Genomic DNA, 19,588 nt, shown 5'->3' with positions numbered 1-19,588 from the left:
GATCCTGATAGGGATTTTTTTTTTTTTTTTCGCAGTGAAAGCAAAACATTAGACTCGGATGGTCGGACACACACACAGGCGCAGATTGGTCGGATGAATGTGTTGCATGTGTGAGTGTTGTGAGTGTGTTATACATCGATGAGAGGGTTTTTACTACACGAAAGGCAAGTTCAGGGCACGTGGCAGCCGAGTCACAGCTCTCTGATCTAACCCCCGTGGTCGCTTCGGTCTTCAGGCTTGTGATGCTTTAGTGTTTGGGCCTCAGCTGTGTGCTGGATAAGAGCACATGCTCCCAGGCCAGATTTGGAGCCCACACAGGGGTAACCGAGTTAAAGTGAACCCAGACAGACGCTTTGCCAATGTGCTGTCTCCTCTGGCGTTACATCAGATTGGTTGTGATGAATACATCCCATATCGCCCCCCCTCTTTCTCCCTCTCTTGTACCGGCTGGAGAGGCTCCTTGCTCATTGTTGTTGCATATAATGAACGTTTGATTAGATAGATTATTCTTACTATTTTGCAATCTGCTAATGGCCACAAAATGACAGTGTAGAAGCTGACGTAACTGGCATAATTGCAAGTAATATACATAACAAAGTACATCCTTGCAAAGGCCAATATACCGCATGTAGTTTCAAAATTACTCCAATATCATATACCAGTAAAACATCCTAATATGGTATACTTTAGACTTTTACCCACTGAGACACACGTTCATACACCAACTGCAGTGAGCTACCATGTGGTACAATGAATCATCATGTCTGATGACATTCATTCTCAAAAATGACTGGGTTTGGAAATGATGGTGGTGGTTGAGTTAAAATAGCCCACTTCTGAGGTTGATTTTACTTTGATTCTGTTCACAAGAATCGAAAACTTTAAAAACAACCTTGATTGGAGTCTAAGTTCATCTGTCTTCACTGGAAAAACAAGAGTACTAGTCATTTGTTCAACCTTCGCTTGCATTAAAAACACAACATGGAGGATTCCCAACATGAACAATGTCTGATGGCAGCAGAAGTGACCGCTGCAATAATAAACAAAAAATGTAGTAATAATCCTCTCCTCAACAGAGATTTATGCCTTCCTGCTTAAGTCTAAACTTTATGAACCAGTGCATATGTTTTTTCCCCCCCACCTCTTTTTCTAACTTAAACCCAGCCGTTTTCTTTGGCTAAGCCATACTAAACCTTATGGAAGTGGGTGATCAGAAAAAAAGTTAAAGGAATCATTAATAATGGTTTTTGGAGGCCGTGAAGACTTGTTGATTTAGTACACCATTAGTGGACAAATCAGACTTCCCTGAAAACATTTCATAAAAGGGCTCAATTGGCTTGTGGTAAATGTTTCAGGACTAATTCATTTGATTATCCAAGGGCGCTAACATATCCCAGATCTTGCTACTCACCATTTACCTCTATATTAGTCCAGTCCTAATGACTAATACATAATAATTGCGTAACTCTGCAAAAACAAATGAAACAGCTGTGCTGCTTTTTTTTTCAACATCCATGATTACGCTCAGAGACCATAAATGTTGATATTTTTCCGTAATAAAAAGTATTCCTAGAATTCCTTGCTTTCGCACTCATTACATGGACATTACACAGCAGCTGTCAGCGAGGCCTTGTGGGTCAAAAGCCGGACGGAGTAATGGAGGGAGGTGGAAGAGCCAGAGCTGCGTTTCAGTGCCTGAATAAACAAATCCTGGGGTCGTCTGGAGTTTGAGGTGTCTGTGATGGAGAATGGATGTTAGATAGAGGTAGGACACATGTCGTGGGAAATCCAGAATCATTACTAACTTTTTACTCGTTGGGTGTCATCCGTGGAAACACTTGATGCGCCTTGAAGTGGACAAGAGTTACAGTTTGCCAGGTCGTGTAATGATATCTTTGGCCAGACGCAGCTGGAGATGAAAGCGGGCTGTGGAGAAGGCATGCTGGGAAGCCAGAGAGGGCCGATGCTCAAAAGACGTCCCGTAACCAAACAGATGACATGGTCGCTCGCTGTTTATTTGCAGTTTGTACAGAACATTCCTCTCCGCTCTGCACGGCATTGTAGGGATGGCGTAAACGCAGATAAGCGTGACGTCACACAGGGGGAAAGCTGCTGCGGCCACCTGTACGCTGAAGAACTAGGCCAGCCATATACGGCTGCATGTTGTGATAGTGCGCAACACCTCAGAGCACACTTGGGATTTGCGAAAGGAATTTGTTTACTCACCACTACACTGATACACACGGACAGTCACGTCCTCTCCAGGGAGCCATAAATTATCACAGCTATTGACGTTGCTGTTCGTCAGATGGATTTCTTTACTAGCGGCAGATGTAACGACATGTAAAAGGTTATTATCATTCACATGGTAAGATCAATAAACTACAACAACAAATGATGGTTCTCCTCCAGAAGGTGTTCATTTTACACCATCAGATCTGTTTAACATCAGTATTTCACACTCTGAGGATGTGAAGGACATGCCTCCTCACTTTCTGAAGTCTTGTCTCACTTGGTTTCATGGTCTTGTTTGATATATCCAGTCAAATCTAATTAAACTGTAAGAAGCTCTTGTTGTCAACAAGAAACAATTTCATCCAAATAGCACGTTTGTTCGTCTTTAATATTCTTCGCCCTGTTTGAGTTTCCGTTTCGTCTGCTGTCCAAGGAATTGAATTCTTATCCTCTCTGTGATCTATAGTGTTAGGATTCACACTATCACTTTCACCCTACACTTACATTTTATTGTCAGACTGAGTTTGCAGGGCAAAGGCAAGTTTATTTATGTTAACGCGGCGTATGCACTTGGGCAGTTTCAAAGCTTAACGATGTTCACTAAGTGGCACATATCTAAACCCAAGAGTCCATGATTTTATGGCTGCACCATTACATCAAATGGAAATATTCAAGATGAGCCATCCATGCATATATGTTGACAGATGTTTCTCTTAGATGTATATGTACTTTAAAATAAAGTTATTCATGCTTGCAATAAAGAAGTAAAAGCAAACATGAATAAAAAGAAAATAAATATATTCAAATATAAATGAAAACATGTCCAAAAGCTTAATGGCACTAAAAACACTTTTTTCCCCTTAAAGCAACTTGAGAAGATACATCCTTTAATTATCCCTGTGTAATTATGCAAAGACAACACAATCCGGCAGGCTACTGTTTTCACCTTTGCATCTCCGTCTTGAGTGAAACCCTGCACCACACACACATACACACACACACACACACACGCATGCATACACACAGCGACGAGTGCATTATTCAGCGTGGCACTGGCTGGTCTCCAGGGTGTAGAGATGTCTGAGGACATTATCAGTCACCACTGAAGCCCAGAGAGAGAGAGAGAGCAGCTCTGCCACCAGCATTTCTGTTACCGAGTCTGCATGTCCTGAAGTTTCCTCTCCAGAGACTCGGTTGAGACTTTCCATCTTGTTAGACATATAATATGTGTTTATATAACATGCCAGGTTTCATAACATGATTTGTAATCTCGCTGTGGCGCGCATCAATTATTTGTATTTCATTTTGGGGAAGTATTTGTGTTCTTTTCTTTTTTTTTTCTCCCTTCTTCTATATTATATTGTGCACATTTGCATTGAGTTACTTATGTGTTTTCATACAAAATCCTTGTAAACTGGCCTCTGATTAACGCACCACCTCTTTGACAGTCCCACCCCATTAGCTGGGGTGATGTCCTTGATGAATAGGTTGCTCTCCTCATCTTGTTGGCGAGAACAAATTGTGCTTGCTAATCAAAGATACTGGAGTCCTAACAGCCACATTATGCCATTCTTTGATGTATTTTCAAAGCCTGTTTTTTCTTTTTTTTAACCATCCCAGCCTAATTAATCAGTATAATGAAGAATGTAGATGCAGTGGATGATGTTGTGTTTTAGAGGCAAGACACTACGTAGATGCGCAGAGAAGGAGATGCATTCACTGAGCTGTCATCTCCGCAGACAAACTTGCAACCACGGGACTAAAAGGGTGAAATGACAACCAGCACCGACGATGTGATTTGCATTGCTACAGAGCTGGAGGATATCAGACATTTAATTTAGAGAATCTGAATGAGGGTTAATATGGCACAGCACTGAATAAAGCTGTGTGCCCATCTGCTATGGGAGGATTAAAAATTATGAAATGAATTAGATGGTTAAAAAAAAAGAAAAGTTACCCAGGGTGGGAGTGAAGACTTGAAATTAAATCTCTGTATTACAGGACGTTGGCAGCGTTCAGGAACGGTAAAAATATCATAAGGGAATATTTGTTCTGTGTAAAATGATTTGTTTTGGAGCATTTAAATCAGGACCAGCCTGTTGCTGGAGTCATTAGCGCGAATGATTGGCTGTAAATTATGATTCAGTAATGGGAGGCAGAGGAGAGGAGTTTAGAGTATGGTGCACCTGTGTTCAGCTGACATTTATAAGCCTCATCTGCTTGTTAGTTTTGCCTAATAAGACTTTTAAAGGCTCTTATCGCCTTTCAATGCTATGCAATTTTCATATTTTCTTTCACATGATAATTACAGAAATTAGGTTATGAGACAATCAGCCGCAGGTTGCGGCAAAGTCTTTGATACTGCTTTTATATGTTGCAACAATCCTTACACAAATTGACAATCTGAGCTAATTTTAGAGGGAATTACTGTTTCCTCAAGAAAAAAGAGAGAAAAAAAACTGATAGCCTGTAATTTCCCAGATGTCTCATCTCTCCTTCTCCCTGTCTATCCATGAAATATGTGCAAATAGTTGCAGCCATTCCCACATAATGACACCACTATTTTGCAGCCAAACGTGTTCAATATTAATGCTTCAGCCTCAACCAGCCGGTGCAAGAGTCTGGGGTTCTTCGCACGTCAATCAAACCTCTGCGGCCCATTGTTATTTTCACCTTTCAGAGCGATGAGGCTGCACTTTTTCCTCTGCCAGTGGCAATGACTGTAATCCATGTAAACAGAGCAAGCGGCCCTCTTGGCTTTTTTTCCCTGCGTGCCAGGACGAGACGTGGAGACGTCCTGTCTCATGATAACTTTGTCACTGTTGTGAGGGGAGGGGAAGTTTGGGGAGGAGAGGAGAGGAGAGGAGGGGGGAGGAGGGGGGTGAGCTTGTCATGTGGACCTCTATACTCTCCCCTCACACACAGCGGCAGGACTGCTGGCCTTGTCGCCTCCGGCCGCTGCGTCTGCTGTTGACGAGCGACGCTGTCACTCCGGTCGTCTCCACGTCTCGATAAGCCGCTCCCTGCTGCTGACAGCTCCTGACAGGCCTGCAGCTCACAGCCTCGGTGCTCACCTGAACACACTGTCCCACTCACTCCACAGTGAATGGGTAATAAGTGCATTTACCCTCTTTTACTCACAGGTGAAGAGCTACTTCTCAGAGGGAGACTATGTAACATTTAAGGAGGAAATGATGGTCTGTTGTGTCTGGTCGGACCGGTGTCTTGTTATCTAGAGTTCAGGGTTAGGAGTTGTTTGTGTGTGTTTACTCTCCAACAGAGGAATTCAAAGTTACACTGCTTCTATGCTTCATTTAGATGCTGGTTTGTTCATTTCTATGAGGTTTAACTGGTGAAGGTGATGATTTTTGCATATTTTTGTCCATAATGTATCCTCACAGCAGCCAGTCTGACTCTAATTTTACAGTCAAAATGTTAACTTGATGGAACAAAGCATTGGTATAAATAAAATTCGAGTCATTCAAGGAAATGTCTTTCAGATATTGAATGTTTTTCAGAGAGAGAACAGCACATATAAAAGCGATGAAAATGTGTTTTCATATTGTATCACCATTTCTATTAGACTGACCTTAAACTGTAAAGTCAGAAGTAAATACTTATACACGGTTGGAGCTAATGTAATCGAAGCCTGCAGTGCTTTAAGCAAATGCAATGAATGATTAAATATGTATTAAAGAACCAGAACCACATACTGTATATTCACAGAGCTGAGCTGATATGTGGCGAGACAGACTTGACCGTATATAGTCTTATGCATTTTTGATAAGTGGAATCCACCGATAAAAAAGCAGCTAGTTATTAGTCATAATAATAATAATAAGTGTAAGTGTGGTTTGTGTTGTATGAATCTGGGCAGTTGTAGCTGTTGAATGACGGGAGATGGGGGTAGGTGGAGTAATTCAACAGATAATACTGGGAAAGCCAATTTCAATATAAAGTGAAATGTAAGATATATTTTTGAATATTTGCTCTAGCTGTTGAACATCCATTTCCTTTTGGCACTACAGTTACTCACATCTGCTGCCACTGTATCTTTATGCACAAGTGAATCTATGGCATACTATATTACTGCATAAATTGCTTATTTGTATTTTCTTTTATTGGCCGACTCTTCATAGTGCGGGATGTAGTAGGTGTGCATATTTGGAGGAAAATGGAAGTTTAAATATGTATTGACTTGCCAGCTGTTTGATGAATATGCTGAAAAGGTTTGAAACAGCAAACATTTCCACTGACAATGACCTTTTCCACTCTTTAATATCTAAAAACACATTTTCTGTAGCTGGCCCCATCCACAGCAGTGCCAATGCTCCTGGCTGCTCTTCTAAATTGACAGGGCACCGATCCAAATCTGATGCAGTTACAGTAATACACACCGCTATAGATAAGAAACCTCACACCATCCCACATCAAATGACTTGAGCTGTCACTTTTTGGGGTCGTTGAATTCATGTGGCAAAGGCTTTTGGGAAAAATCGGATAATGAACGTGATGTTTAAAGTCATAATTTGTCTGGAGAATCAGTCTCTTAGGTTTACTGTAGGGTTGAAGTTCAGGGGTCATGTTTTGACCTTAGTTGCACTGGCCGACGGACTTGGCAGTGCCCCAGACAGGGTTAATGTTATCGTCATCTAATCTTAACAGAGTACTCGTTACTCATCTCATCTCATTAATGAACAAGATCAGTTTCATTGTTGGGATAAAACAAAAACTCGCCGGCAAAAGCAAACTGTCTCTCTCTGCGCATAGTGAACGGGGTTGTGTTTTTCCTTCCACAAATAGATACATCAATTGTAATGGCTGTCATTTTGGCGGCACAACTGGGAAAGCTTTAAACAGATTTGGCACCAGACAGACAGATGGCTCAACCGCATGGATCAGCGTGACAATAAAAACCAGAGCCCAAAGAATCAAATCAACCCCCAGAGTAATTACATTCTAACTATTGGTCAACCTTTTCCATTTGCTGATCCCATTGTTATCAGGGACATCATCTCTCTCAGCTCCTGTGAGCAACAGGTCCGCTGGTGGAGAATTTATTTCTGGTGGTAATGATGTTGTATGGGAGGGGGGCTCATATCCTCCGGGACAATAAGAGTGAGAGGAGGATGTTATGAGACAAAAGGTTGACACTTAACCTGAAATATGCCAGAAGGAAGATCAAATCCATCCTGAAATTCATGAGCTCCTCGCCATGAGTGCATACAGTACACAGCCGCCGCCTTATCTGCAGCCGGCTGGCAGTGAGCACTCCATAGTATTCTCCAGGGGGCCATTTTGGTAAATGCAGACGTCACTGACAATGTGTTTATACGGCAAGTGGTTTATCAGCCATAATCTGTTTTATGAGTGGAAAAAAAATGAATGGAAAATCCTCCTCTGAACTTTGACATGACATGTACTATGACGTTCCTTCATTAACTAATCAGTTTCACTGGGAATTTTTTTAAATTCAATTCTATTCTTCTTTTTGTGGTCCGTTCAAAAGGCTCAGTGCACGAAACCGCACTGCCGGCTTTCTGCTACTCTGCTATAGGCGCCTCATCGTGATCCGAGGACTCAAAAGACTGCAATTTTATTACACAAACAAAATAAGGAGCAATAATTGCAGCCTATCCTATGGTGTCCTGTTTATTTGATCTGGAAAAACGTAGAGGACTAATTAGGTGCAAATGTACTCATTAGCCGAAGCCACTCCACAGAGCGATTGGGTCAATGAATTATTCAAGCTCTCTCTCCCTCCCATACACGACATCAATACTTGGCCATTCCCGCCACACTGCTGTGCATTCTCATCTCCAATTGCATTCTGCCGCCGTGAAATGAAGAGTCTTTGAATTCATCAGAAGTGCTGCTCAAAGAATACAAATCATTTATATCTGTCTGCTCTGGGTTTGACGATCTTCCCAGCAGCCCCCGCAGGCGTCTCTCTCTCTCCTCTCAGACCCTCTGTCCTCTCCTCTGCACTGTAGATTTAATTAGTTCTGCCCCAGTAACCCGGCTCCTTTCTCCTTTCTCCTTCTTCCCCCCCCCCTCACCCCAGGATACGGCCACGCAGCCCCCAGCACAGATGGAGGGAAGGTGTTCTGTATGCTCTACGCCCTCCTGGGCATCCCCCTCACCTTGGTCATGTTCCAGAGCGTCGGCGAGCGGATCAACACCTTCGTCAGGTACCTGCTCCACCGCCTGAAGAAGTGCCTGGGCATGAGGCACACCGAGGTCTCCATGGCCAACATGGTGATCATCGGCTTCATCTCCTGCATGAGCACGCTGTGCGTCGGGGCGCTGGCCTTCTCCCACTTCGAGGGATGGACCTTCTTCCACGCCTACTACTACTGCTTCATCACGCTCACCACCATCGGCTTCGGGGACTACGTGGCGCTGCAGAACGAGCAGGCGCTGCAGAACAAGCCGGAGTACGTGGCCTTCAGCTTCATCTACATCCTGACGGGTCTGGCCGTGATCGGAGCCTTCCTCAACCTGGCCGTGCTGCGCTTCATGACCATGAACGCCGAGGACGAGAAGAGGGACGCGGAGCAGAGGGCCCTCCTCTCCGCTCACAACGGTCAGGCGGGCGGGCACATTAACTGCTCCGTGGACCCGGCCTCCCCGTCCTCCACGCCGCCCGGTTGCGGCGGCGGAGGGAACGCGGTGGGAGGAAGCGGCGGCGGCGGCGGCGGGGGCGCGGCGAGCAGAGGTCTACGTAACGTTTACGCCGAGGTGCTCCACTTCCAGTCCATGTGCTCCTGCCTTTGGTACAAGAGCAGGGAGAAACTGCAATACTCCATACCCATGATCATCTCACGCGACCTCTCCACCTCGGACACCTACATGGAGCAGGGAGAGGCGTTTTCCAACCCGCTCCACTCCAACGGCTGCGTGTGCAGCCTGCAGCGCCACTCGGGCATCAGCTCGGTTTCCACGGGCCTGCACAGCATCAACACCTACAGAAGACTGAATAAACGCAGAAGCTCCATCTGAACCGGGAGCCTTCGTGCTTTAAGGTCAAGTCCCACTTATGTCCACGTGGGGACTGAGTGCCCGCCTGCTGTGGTACTAGATTAGCCGTGGACATCAGGGAACACAACTCCAGTCCGACAGAAACACAGTACTCCCGATGTTTGCTTCTCTTCTGGCGCTGGAGAGCCTGGTGCTGCAGTCTCCAGGCTCCTGCCGTGTATTTAACTTCCATTAGCTAAGCACAAACCATTAAGGACTAACGTTGTTACCGATGCCACTGAGAAATAACGCTAATGGTCGTTCAAGAAGCACTCGTCGTTACACAAACTCTCAAACTGTTTCTGCTAGAAGACAGGGAGGAAGACGAACGCGTGCAGCTCTCTCTGCACGTCTGGATTCATATATTAAAAATTTACAATATTGAATTCAGCCGTTTCTTTGTTCATAAGACAGAATCTAATGTTCTAATATGAAAAGGGACAAAATACACTGTGAGACATGTTTTTAAGAGGGAGATATGGGGTTTATCAACTGTATATAAAACCCCGCTGAGAAATATTTTATTGAATGATCTTAAATCCACTTTTTTCCAGAGGGAGTCTTTGGTTGTAAGTATTAAACTCACTTCAAAAATGTGTATATATTTGGACACTTCACTTGTAGGTGTTACCGGGGAAAAGCCTATTTTTTCAGTGAAAGTTTTCAGAAACTATCTCAGTGTCTTTTTCCTTGTGTGTCTGTAACTACGAGTTTATGTTCAAGCCAAACTTTCTGATCGGCGTTGTGTGTGTGTGTGTGTGTGTGTCTCTACCTTCTCTTGATTAAAAAAGAAGAATCACGTTACAGGCGTTTCAGAATCAGCAACGAGAATAAGCAGGTACGGCTTAAATCTCTCGCTCAAGAAGGGGGACACTCGTGGCCGTCGCAGGGAATCAAACCTGTGTGACGGTGTCTCTAACCACTCGGCCTCCCTGCTGCTCCTCCTCTCAGACCTTTTTTTTTTTTTTTTTTGTACAAACCACTCTGAATTTCCTTTCTGGTTTTTGTTTTTTTGTTTTTTCCTGTGCACCAAAACTGTTTTATGTACTTGTTGCTTGTCATATGTTTTCATATAGCACAACTATATTCTGATCTGTTTAACTTAGAGCATGTACGCTCACTTTGTGTATAATAGAGAATCATATCTTATTCACTGCTGCACCTTAGAAACTGTTGTATATGCTTTAGGACACTGGAACACAGTGCACTATATTATTTTGATGTTTTTCTTTTCTTTTCTTTTTTTTATGTAATTACTTTATGTTTTGTTATGGAAATAATGTGCCCTAATTAATTCTTGTTTCTGTTATATGAATTAATACTCTGTGTTGTGGATGATTCAGAATAATAGCAGTAAACCTCACTTTAAAAAATATGGCCTCAGAGTTTGCACCTCATGCACTTATTGGGGGTATTTGCTCCAACCCCCAAAACACACTTGATTCAGCCAACTGGGGTCTTTATGCAGTGTTTATTTTTGTTTTACATTGTAGTCCTCTGAAGGAGTACTCTTACATAATCATTGTTTTATTTTATTTCTTTTTTTTTTTAGAGTTTACTTACTTATGTCTGAATATGTTAGTCTTACCACGTTTATTCCACTCACGTTTTCATCTTTTTTTTTTATTTCTACTGGAACCTTCTTATTAACTGCAATATGCCTGTTAATGTTGTCCAGCATTTCTCAGTAACTGATGGAGGGGCGGTGGTCCAGCTATGTGTGTGGCTACACATTTAAAGTATGTCTTGTTTTTTTTTTCTTTAAGAACAATAAAATATGGTTTAATTTAAAGCAATAGCTCATATGAGTGTTGGCTGAGTTAATAAAACGTGTTATTGTTATCTTTGTGGCCATTTGTCAAGTTCATGGGAATCAAGGCCGGCCAACATACAAGACATCAATGCACAGCAAAACCATTCACAAGATTTATATGGTATTTTGCATCATATAATTTTATATTTATTTAATGATAATAATGGGTGATTATTGCTCCCCCATTTCAGGCTACGTCAGTGATCTAATTGGTGGGAACGTAGCAGAGGCAGAGAAAAACAAGCTTCCTTTTCAAAGAAATCAGTTTTAATAATGGTTCATTAATTAATGAGACACCCTGTGTGTTTTGGTGAGAAACTAGACACGATCTTTGCTTGTTTACAAGAAAATACCTAAGGGCACCTTTAAATAATTTCTCATTCCAACAATTGATTTTTTTTTTCCAAATGAATGAATGAATTAGTGGTTACATAATGTTGCTTGTCTTGACATAAACAAAGAGCCCAGAATTGATTGTTTTATTCACCTTGAGGAAGATCGGCTAAAAAAAAAAAGAGTCAAATTAGTCTGCCATGAGAATAATTTGATTTTAACAAGAAGCTATAATAAGTGATGCTGTTATAGGGAGCCGACTGCTAATGTGTGGTTCTCCTCTAACTTTAGCATTATGGACTATCCTCTCTGCAACTACACATGAATGTCTGATGGAAAAACAAGAATTCATTCAACTTAAAACAACGGTGGCCCAGGAGAGACACTATGGCTCATTGTGTGTGTGTGGTCTCCGGCTGCTGTTGTTCACTGTGTCTGTACAATGTTGTATAGATTACAGGTGAAGTGAGCATTTAGTGGTCCTTTATATACAGTCAGTGGATTAAGGTCGGACAAACTGCATTCGCCTGCCAAATCTGTTGCTCTGAATTCAACAACTCCTTTCTCAAGTGTGGATAATTGTTTGTTTTTTTTAAATACATTTTGATCAAACTTTCCAGCAAACCTGATAAGGAAAACGTCATATTTAGTTTTATTATATATTATTTACACTGTTTAATTTCTTTCTACCTGACTTCTACAACAGGATTTGGTTTTATGCTTTTGTAAACCATAGGAAACTGCTTCTTATTCTATAAAGCATGCAGCATAAATACATAATTACTTCAGTAAATGAAGGTTATTTTATGGAGTGAAACCGTTTAGACATTGACGCCACAAATCTTTGGATTCCTCCTAGACTGTGTCACCACTGCTGTCATCACGGCTAACTTTTAACTTGGGCCTCGACGCCTGGTTACGTAACCAAAGTTGGGATGAGGTGGCTCTCTAAGTTTGCTCACCCCTTTATGATATCTATTATATAACCGCCACAGTCGCACCTTTATAGCTCCAAACCATGAACTCTTCCGCTCCACTTCCAAGGAGAAAGTTCCCAGACGATCAGCTTAGATCCCGGCGTCCTTCGTTGCATTTCATCACTCAGCCTGCGAGGCTTGACCTGTAGCAACACTCACACAGTTCAGCAGCTACAGTGTTTCTCTACAGCTCATCTTTAGCTTCACATCATCTGTCTCTCTGATTTATCAGAGCGCCACATGCTCACAGAAACACACACAACCCATGTGTGTGAGAAGGGGTAAAAAGTCTGCAGAGTTCAGGAATTTTCTTAAGATTTAGGACACGAGAAATGCACGGTAATGTAATGATTTGAGTCATATCAATGTTTGCACAACTTAAAGCTGGACAGAAAAGAAAAAAGGATTTGATTCCACTCTGGGTCTTAACATTAGTGTAATAACTAATCTATCAGACGATGTAGGCCAAACTTTGTGCAAAATTCTATTTTCGAGTAAATCCGGGATGAAAGTGTGGTCGTTTTTTTCCACAATGGATAATGCAGGCACACAGATTATGCGTCACGCTGCTCACGATTCATCAGCCACTGATATTGGATCCGTCATCCGTCAATCAAATGTCTGAGACACACACACACCGAGCTCGGTCTCGCCCCAAACATTGAATATCCCGCCCGCTCGATAACAACCAATCAAATTCGTTTTCCTTACTCGGGTAAACTCGTGCGGCAACTCGTGGAAACTCGTAGAAGGAGGCTCGACAAACAGGACAAACGGCCATTTCTGAACACCTTGTGGCTGATACATACAGTAATATCAGTGACATGAGGAATATCTGTGGTGGTGTTTTTAGTGCATTAGTGGCATAGAAGATCAGAAGAGACAGTTGTGCTCTGACTGGAAACTGTCAGTGGCTCCATTCGATATGTAAATAAGCAAGTTACTGACAAAACATCAGGGTATATATGATACTGATGTGCTGTATGAGAAAGTGAGTATGCACTGTGTGTAGTTATTGACCCCTAGAACATTTAATTAAATGCCATGCAATAGCAACTTTTTTAGTTTGGGTGATATGGCATGACTCAAAACTGATGGAGTTCCTCATGGAGGCATTCTAGGCCCATTGCCTTTTTCTTTATAATATGCATTTGATGTCAGAACATTAAATTTCCACTTGACTTTCATTGCTCATTCATTATGCAACTCCAAAGTTTTTCTTCTTCTATAATAAGAGGATACAGGTATTGTCACAGAACAGGCGGCACATGTACTAAGGGACTTGATAACGAGTAGGCGCACAGCTGTATGAGCTACGGCATGCTATTCACCATGGATTTATGAAATATAGAAATTAAAAGTTAAACTCACTTTCCTCATAGCCCCCGATTGATCTGTAAAATAATTTGTTATGTCAGTGTCGGATCTTATAGTGGAAAAATGACTGTTCAATGTAAACTACAACACCTTCCTAAAATGTGCTAAAGCAACACTGGAATTGTCCTGTCCTCAGTTTCCTCCATTTCCACCACATCTGTGGCCATGACGATGTTCGGTCAGTTCATTTATCCCCTGTTGTGGACACTCATTTGGTTCTGTACCATTTAACTGCAATGAAATGGCTCTAAAACAGTCAATTTCAGCCCTATTTTTAAAAAAAAACACTGATGAATGTTCCTCTGGGACTGCAAATGTAATATGAACGAACGACAGAAAACAACAGCAGAAAATATATAAATAAAAGCAAGGACTTGTGGGTTTTAGGACACAAATGACATCTGACAGGCTGCAGTTCTTCATGCTTGAACAGCCAAGCATTACAAAATGAACTGAGGAGAAATCCAATCTGAAGAGATGCCTACAGATTAAACCATTTTTGCCGTCTGCTCAACTTTAATCAACACCAGAAAATTACGACAGTATTTGTATAAATTACAAAGAGATTTATGGCTACTTTCTTCAGGCTCTGGCTTTTCCTCACTTCATTTAGAAATAAAGCTTTTTGAAAGAGTGAGGAATAAAATGCAAGTCCACGTAGAGACTAAATGTTTTCTTGGGTAATTAGAGACTATAGTCATAGTGTATGGAGCACTCTCTGCTGCTACACATGAAACTAAAAAAAGAACATTTCTATCAACAAGAAACCAGCTGGAAATGGTCTTCTTAAAGTGGAAAATCCATACGACACCGAGTAATCAGCATGCTGTCAAATCAAGCCATTGATTCTGAGAGAAGGAGGAACATAAGTGTCTGTAAGTTAACAAGGAGGCTTAATAAAAGGGCTGGCAGGAGAAAACACACGACACTAAATAGAGGCCATTCTTCAAAAGATGAGGTATTGTGTCAGTATTTTCTTTTACTGATGTCGAACTACCAACCTTCACAAACACAGAATTCCTCATTTTCCTCATATTTCTTTTTCCCTGCTCTCTTTCATACCCTGAGATTAGCAACTTGTTGAATATACTGTCATTATTCCACAGAATAATCTCTGGGCGAGGTCCTTTTCAGAGGTAGTGAAGCATATTCGCAGGAATAAAATGAAAGAGGAGAGGGCGACGGTGGTTGTTTAGTGGGTGATGAGTTTCTAATCTTCCCAGAGCCGCCACCTCTGAACGTCCAGTATTCAGTTCCTCTCACATCTCAGTCCCGTTGCGCTGCATTAAGCCAACTCATTTTTCACAGGAAGCTGAAAATACGCCTGTCTGCCAGGACCTTTATCTCACGAGCAGAGAATGCCATTAATGGCCTGCCCCGCTCTGTGCTGTTAATCACACAGAGAGGAAATGTCTTTTTATGTGCTGAAAACCATCTCTCCTGAAGAAGGCAGCGGGAGTTTGTGTGTTTTCTAAGTGACATGTCAAAATTACAAATTGCACACTTTTCCTGTCTTGTTTTTTTCTTGTCAGTCAGTGTGTGCTATTTGATCTTTCCAGCACCCAACCACTTTATTTATTTGCTTTCTTGGGACTGACAGCAAAGAAACACTTAAATGTCAAACTAATTGTCATCACTCAAGAAAAAAAAGAGAGTGAAATCCGTGACATGACAGCCATCAAACAAACCCGCACGTCAATCCCCATCTTTGAAATGGGAATTTCTCTTTCTCTCTGTGTGTCTTCCTGTGTTTTTTATATTTCTCGCTGACTTGTTAGATTTTTCTTTATGCTTTTCTTTTTGTTTTTTCACTTTTGTTTCTCACATTGCAACTCTTGTGAGCGACTGCAATAACCAGTTGAAAAGTAGAAAGGAAAAAGAAAGAAAGACACAATATGTCTGTGGAGCTTTTTACCTCATCAAAAGATGATTGTTGACATGTTTCAACCAAAGTGCTTCCTCAGAGCGTGAACAAGCTTCTTTTATCTGACACATTGTACATCATGCTGAATGGTTAGCTACTGTTTATTTGAGTTTTATGATTCATTCTCAACCTTGGAAACAGCAGCAACACAACACAGCACAACACAACACAAGGTTATACAGTACTGCTATCAAATCCCCATCCTGCTTCCAATGCAACACTTTGGATGATCTTCATGTCAGAGAAACACCAGGGCTACAAGATGTGGCTGAAACCTTTGGAAGAAACAAGTAAGTTGGATCTTGAGTTAGAAATGAATTGAAATTCTTTTTTTTTTTGTCTCTTCTGTACTGAAAAACTACTTTAATATTTCAGGAAACAATTATTTGCTTCCCAGTTAAGAGTTAGATAGGACTTTCATGTTCTGTACAGCTGCTTAGCTTAGAATAAAGACTGGAAACTGTTTGAAAAGGTGACAAATTCTGCATGCTAACACAGATAAAGCTGACTAATTAACATGTCACATCTTAAACCAAAGAAAAGTCCTCTAAAGCCCCAAGTTTCCTGTCTTAACCCTGAGGTATAACATCTGAAAGGTGATGGACAGATGGATTCCAGTCTTTATGCTGAGCTAAAACAAACAGCTGATGACTGTAGTTTCATATTTATCCTATGAGTAGTAAATGTGCCTCCTTCCCAACTATTGCTTGAGCTGAAGTTGAATTGTTTATTCTTCAATGTTTAGCCACGATAGCAGGGTTAGCATTACTGTTCTAATGTAGCCTCAGGCTGTTTAGTATTACCGCTCTACTGTCTGCTGACAGTAGCCTCGGCCAGTTGACTGATGCTGCCGTTGCTATAACATTTTAATGACAAACAGATGTTGATACAACACCAACTCTCATTAACCCTAAAAACTTGTATAAATAAAGCTAAATCAGAATCGTGACAACGTACACAAACAGCCATCATGGCTCCCGGTATCTTGTGGAAGAATGTCCAATTTCCAGAGCTGCTCAAATGTAATTTTTCACTATCACCACAGCAAAATACATGAGCTGTGATCACACTGAACTTTTGCTCTCTCAGCAGACAGAAAAAAGCTCCTCACCTCGCACTCTTTGTTTGCAAGTCTGTCCTTGCATTTCAGCTTTATTCACTTCAGACTGCATTAGTGACAGGAGACGGGAAAGGATCTAAGTTGCCAAGACATGCTTTCAAAAAAAAAAAAGATAATGTGTCTTAAATGGAGCTATTAATGGACTCTCTAAAAATCAAACACATAAAAAGAATGTGAAAACATTCTGCCGCATTCAGCACCTTAAATTTTATACATAACGATAAAGCTGTTTTTACAGTAAGTGAAAAATAAGGACATGTTCAAACCATGTCTCTCAGTCGGGATAATTTCACTTCCCAGTTGGTGACATTTAAAGAGCAAGACTTCAGAAAGCTTGGCAGTGTGTTCATTTTCTCCCACTAACACCTGGAGCTTTTCTCAGTCAGCAGATAAAATGTTGGCAGTGTCGTCATACTGTATAACGGCAGGTACGGCGAGCATAAAACTTCCTGATAAGACTTCCTCATCCTCGCCTGTTCTCTCTTATTCAACTATGATTTCCTGCTTTTTATGTCGCTGCTGAAATGGGAAAACGATCAGGATGAATGGCGTGCGCGGATTGATGCTCTACATGTTTTGTAAAACATGTAAGCAGTGTGTACGCGTGTCAAGGTCAATCAGAGATCTGCTGTGAGGATGATAGATTTAATGGCACGCTTTCAAAGAAGAAATTTCCATTGAAGTCAGACCCCATTGAGCTTTTTCCATCTTCAGTTTAAACCTAAATCAAATGGACGTGCTAGTTCAGAGCGGCTGGCGTCCACCTTTGAGATCGGCTCTAATGTGATTATTTTAACTGACGTCAAGGGAAAATGGCATCCAGCAACAGGGATGCTGAGGAGGGTCTCATCTCATGTGATGGTCTGACATTAGTGGTGTTACATAACTGTGACCTCCAGCTCTGCTGCCATCGAGTCTGCTACAGTCCCCCAACCCCCCTCCACCAACCTCTGCATGCATGGCTTCAGACACAAGCCCAGCTTTATGACCAAACAAGCTGTTGACACTTGGCGAGATGTTCTCCTGATCGGTTGATGCCGTCAGCCGAGACGAGAACGAGCAGGGACACGAGCCAGAGCCAGAGAGCACGGACCGTGGGCCATGTTACTGCTTTCACTGCAAACACTGATGCGAGTCTGTGGAAGAAATATAAACCTGGGTCAACTATGGTCTCCTAACATAAAGCTGCTACTATTATAATGAAGTACTGTTTGTTTTTGTAGGCGTTGATGCTTAGCTTCACATAAAGACTACAATGTCTGGAGGCAACAAATTCAGTCCAGTGGCACTGATATTACATGATACCCTGTCCGCCTAATCTATAATATAAGATTAAAATTCAATAAAATAAACATTCAAATTTCAACAAATTATACATATTCATGTTTTGTTCTTCTATCCTAAATGTTTTTTCAGGATCAGTCACCAAACCAACATAGAAAAATCAAAAGCTGCACTTCATATGGCCACTAGAGGTCGACTCCAAAAGTGAGTCAATCACATACTGTAGGCTCCCATGTTAAAACAAACAATGTTAACAGCAGAAATAAACATGTTTACAGCCTGGTGGCAAACACAATAACTCTTCAGAAACCTGTGGGTCCATGTGTATCTAAAGCCCTCACAGCCCGAGCGTAAAGACCAACACATGGGGTCGCAAGACAAATCCAAGCAGTAACGAGATGATTAATTGGAACAATATTTGTTATGGATTTATGTTCATGTTTGTATTTATATTTTGTTTAATAAGTGGATAACTTTATCCCTTTGCTAGGACCAGTGACAAGTTAACCGGTAGAAAGATGCAGCGTCGGGTCGTAAACAGAGATTTCTCCATTTTGAGGGGTCACAGGCCGAAAAGTTTTGGAACCACTTCTTTAATACATCTCATATATAAATGAAGAGTTAAAATAAGAAGGCTGCCATGATGTAGGAAACATTACACAGTTTAATCCTCATTTAACATGTTCTACTTTTAAGACACACCGTGCACTGCTCCTGATAAACCTTATCAGGACTCTGTTTATTATTGCCTTGAAGAGTTGGTGAGGCTGCCCTGGAAAGTCCTGAAGACCCCGAAATCTCTGCAAAGTGCAAACTGTTTAAATCAGATAAGAGTCTGAAAATGTGTACTGACTAGAGAACAACCAAATAAACTGTTCGCAGTGAGTGCGTGTGTGTGTGTTTGTGTGCATGCATGCTGCTGTTCTGCTCTCTTGTTCTCTTCTTCCTTCGCTCTCCTTTCTGCTTGTTCTATAATCTTTTATTTATACTAAACCATGTTGTTTCCCCCTCTCTCTGTAAATGTGCTGCTGCCGTCTCGGCCAAGTAAGACATCCTTTGTCTCAACAGACCGGACCTGGTGAAGAAAAATGGAATAAATAGTGGAATGGAAAAAAAAAAAAAAAAGTTCACGCAGGCACGTCCATGTGGAGTCCCATGTGAGACTTAAAGTGTCTGGTGTTAGATCACCGTGGGTCTGTGGTCAGAACAAACACAGTACTAATGGGGTTTTTGCCAGGTTGATTTGATAGAGCAGCACTGGAGAAGGACAATCAAAAGAGAGATTTATAACCATCATCCATCAAAAAACATGCAGCTCACACATCAATACAATCTCACAGTACAGATCAGGAGCAGAAGGCCTTGTATTCAATCTGAGATTTCCACCTCATCTCCGCGATCTTATCTCCGTCTTACCTACAGTACTGTATTCCTTCTGAGACTTATTCTTTCTTCAGTGTCACTGCACATTGAGTTCAAAAGTGAAAAAGCAACACCCTCTTTTT

General features: G+C 41.7%; 1 protein-coding gene across 1 annotated transcript in view; it reads left to right on the top strand.

Moving 5' to 3' along the window:
- kcnk3a (potassium channel, subfamily K, member 3a) overlaps positions 1-11,072 on the top strand; it is a 30,362-nt gene extending 19,290 nt beyond the window's left edge. The window contains exon 2 of the mRNA XM_085770088.1: positions 8,300-11,072. Coding sequence (XP_085626214.1) covers positions 8,300-9,237 — 938 coding nt within the window. The 3' untranslated portion in view covers positions 9,238-11,072. The remainder of the gene's footprint in view (positions 1-8,299) is intronic.
- The last annotated feature ends 8,516 nt before the right edge of the window (positions 11,073-19,588 follow it).

Source organism: Trachurus japonicus, chromosome 24 (assembly GCF_045865225.1).
Source record: "Trachurus japonicus isolate A0001 chromosome 24, Traja_1.0".
In the NCBI taxonomy this organism is placed as follows: Eukaryota; Metazoa; Chordata; class Actinopteri; order Carangiformes; family Carangidae; genus Trachurus; species Trachurus japonicus.
Note: the sequence above shows the minus strand (reverse complement) of the source record. Positions and strands in the feature narration are given on the sequence as shown.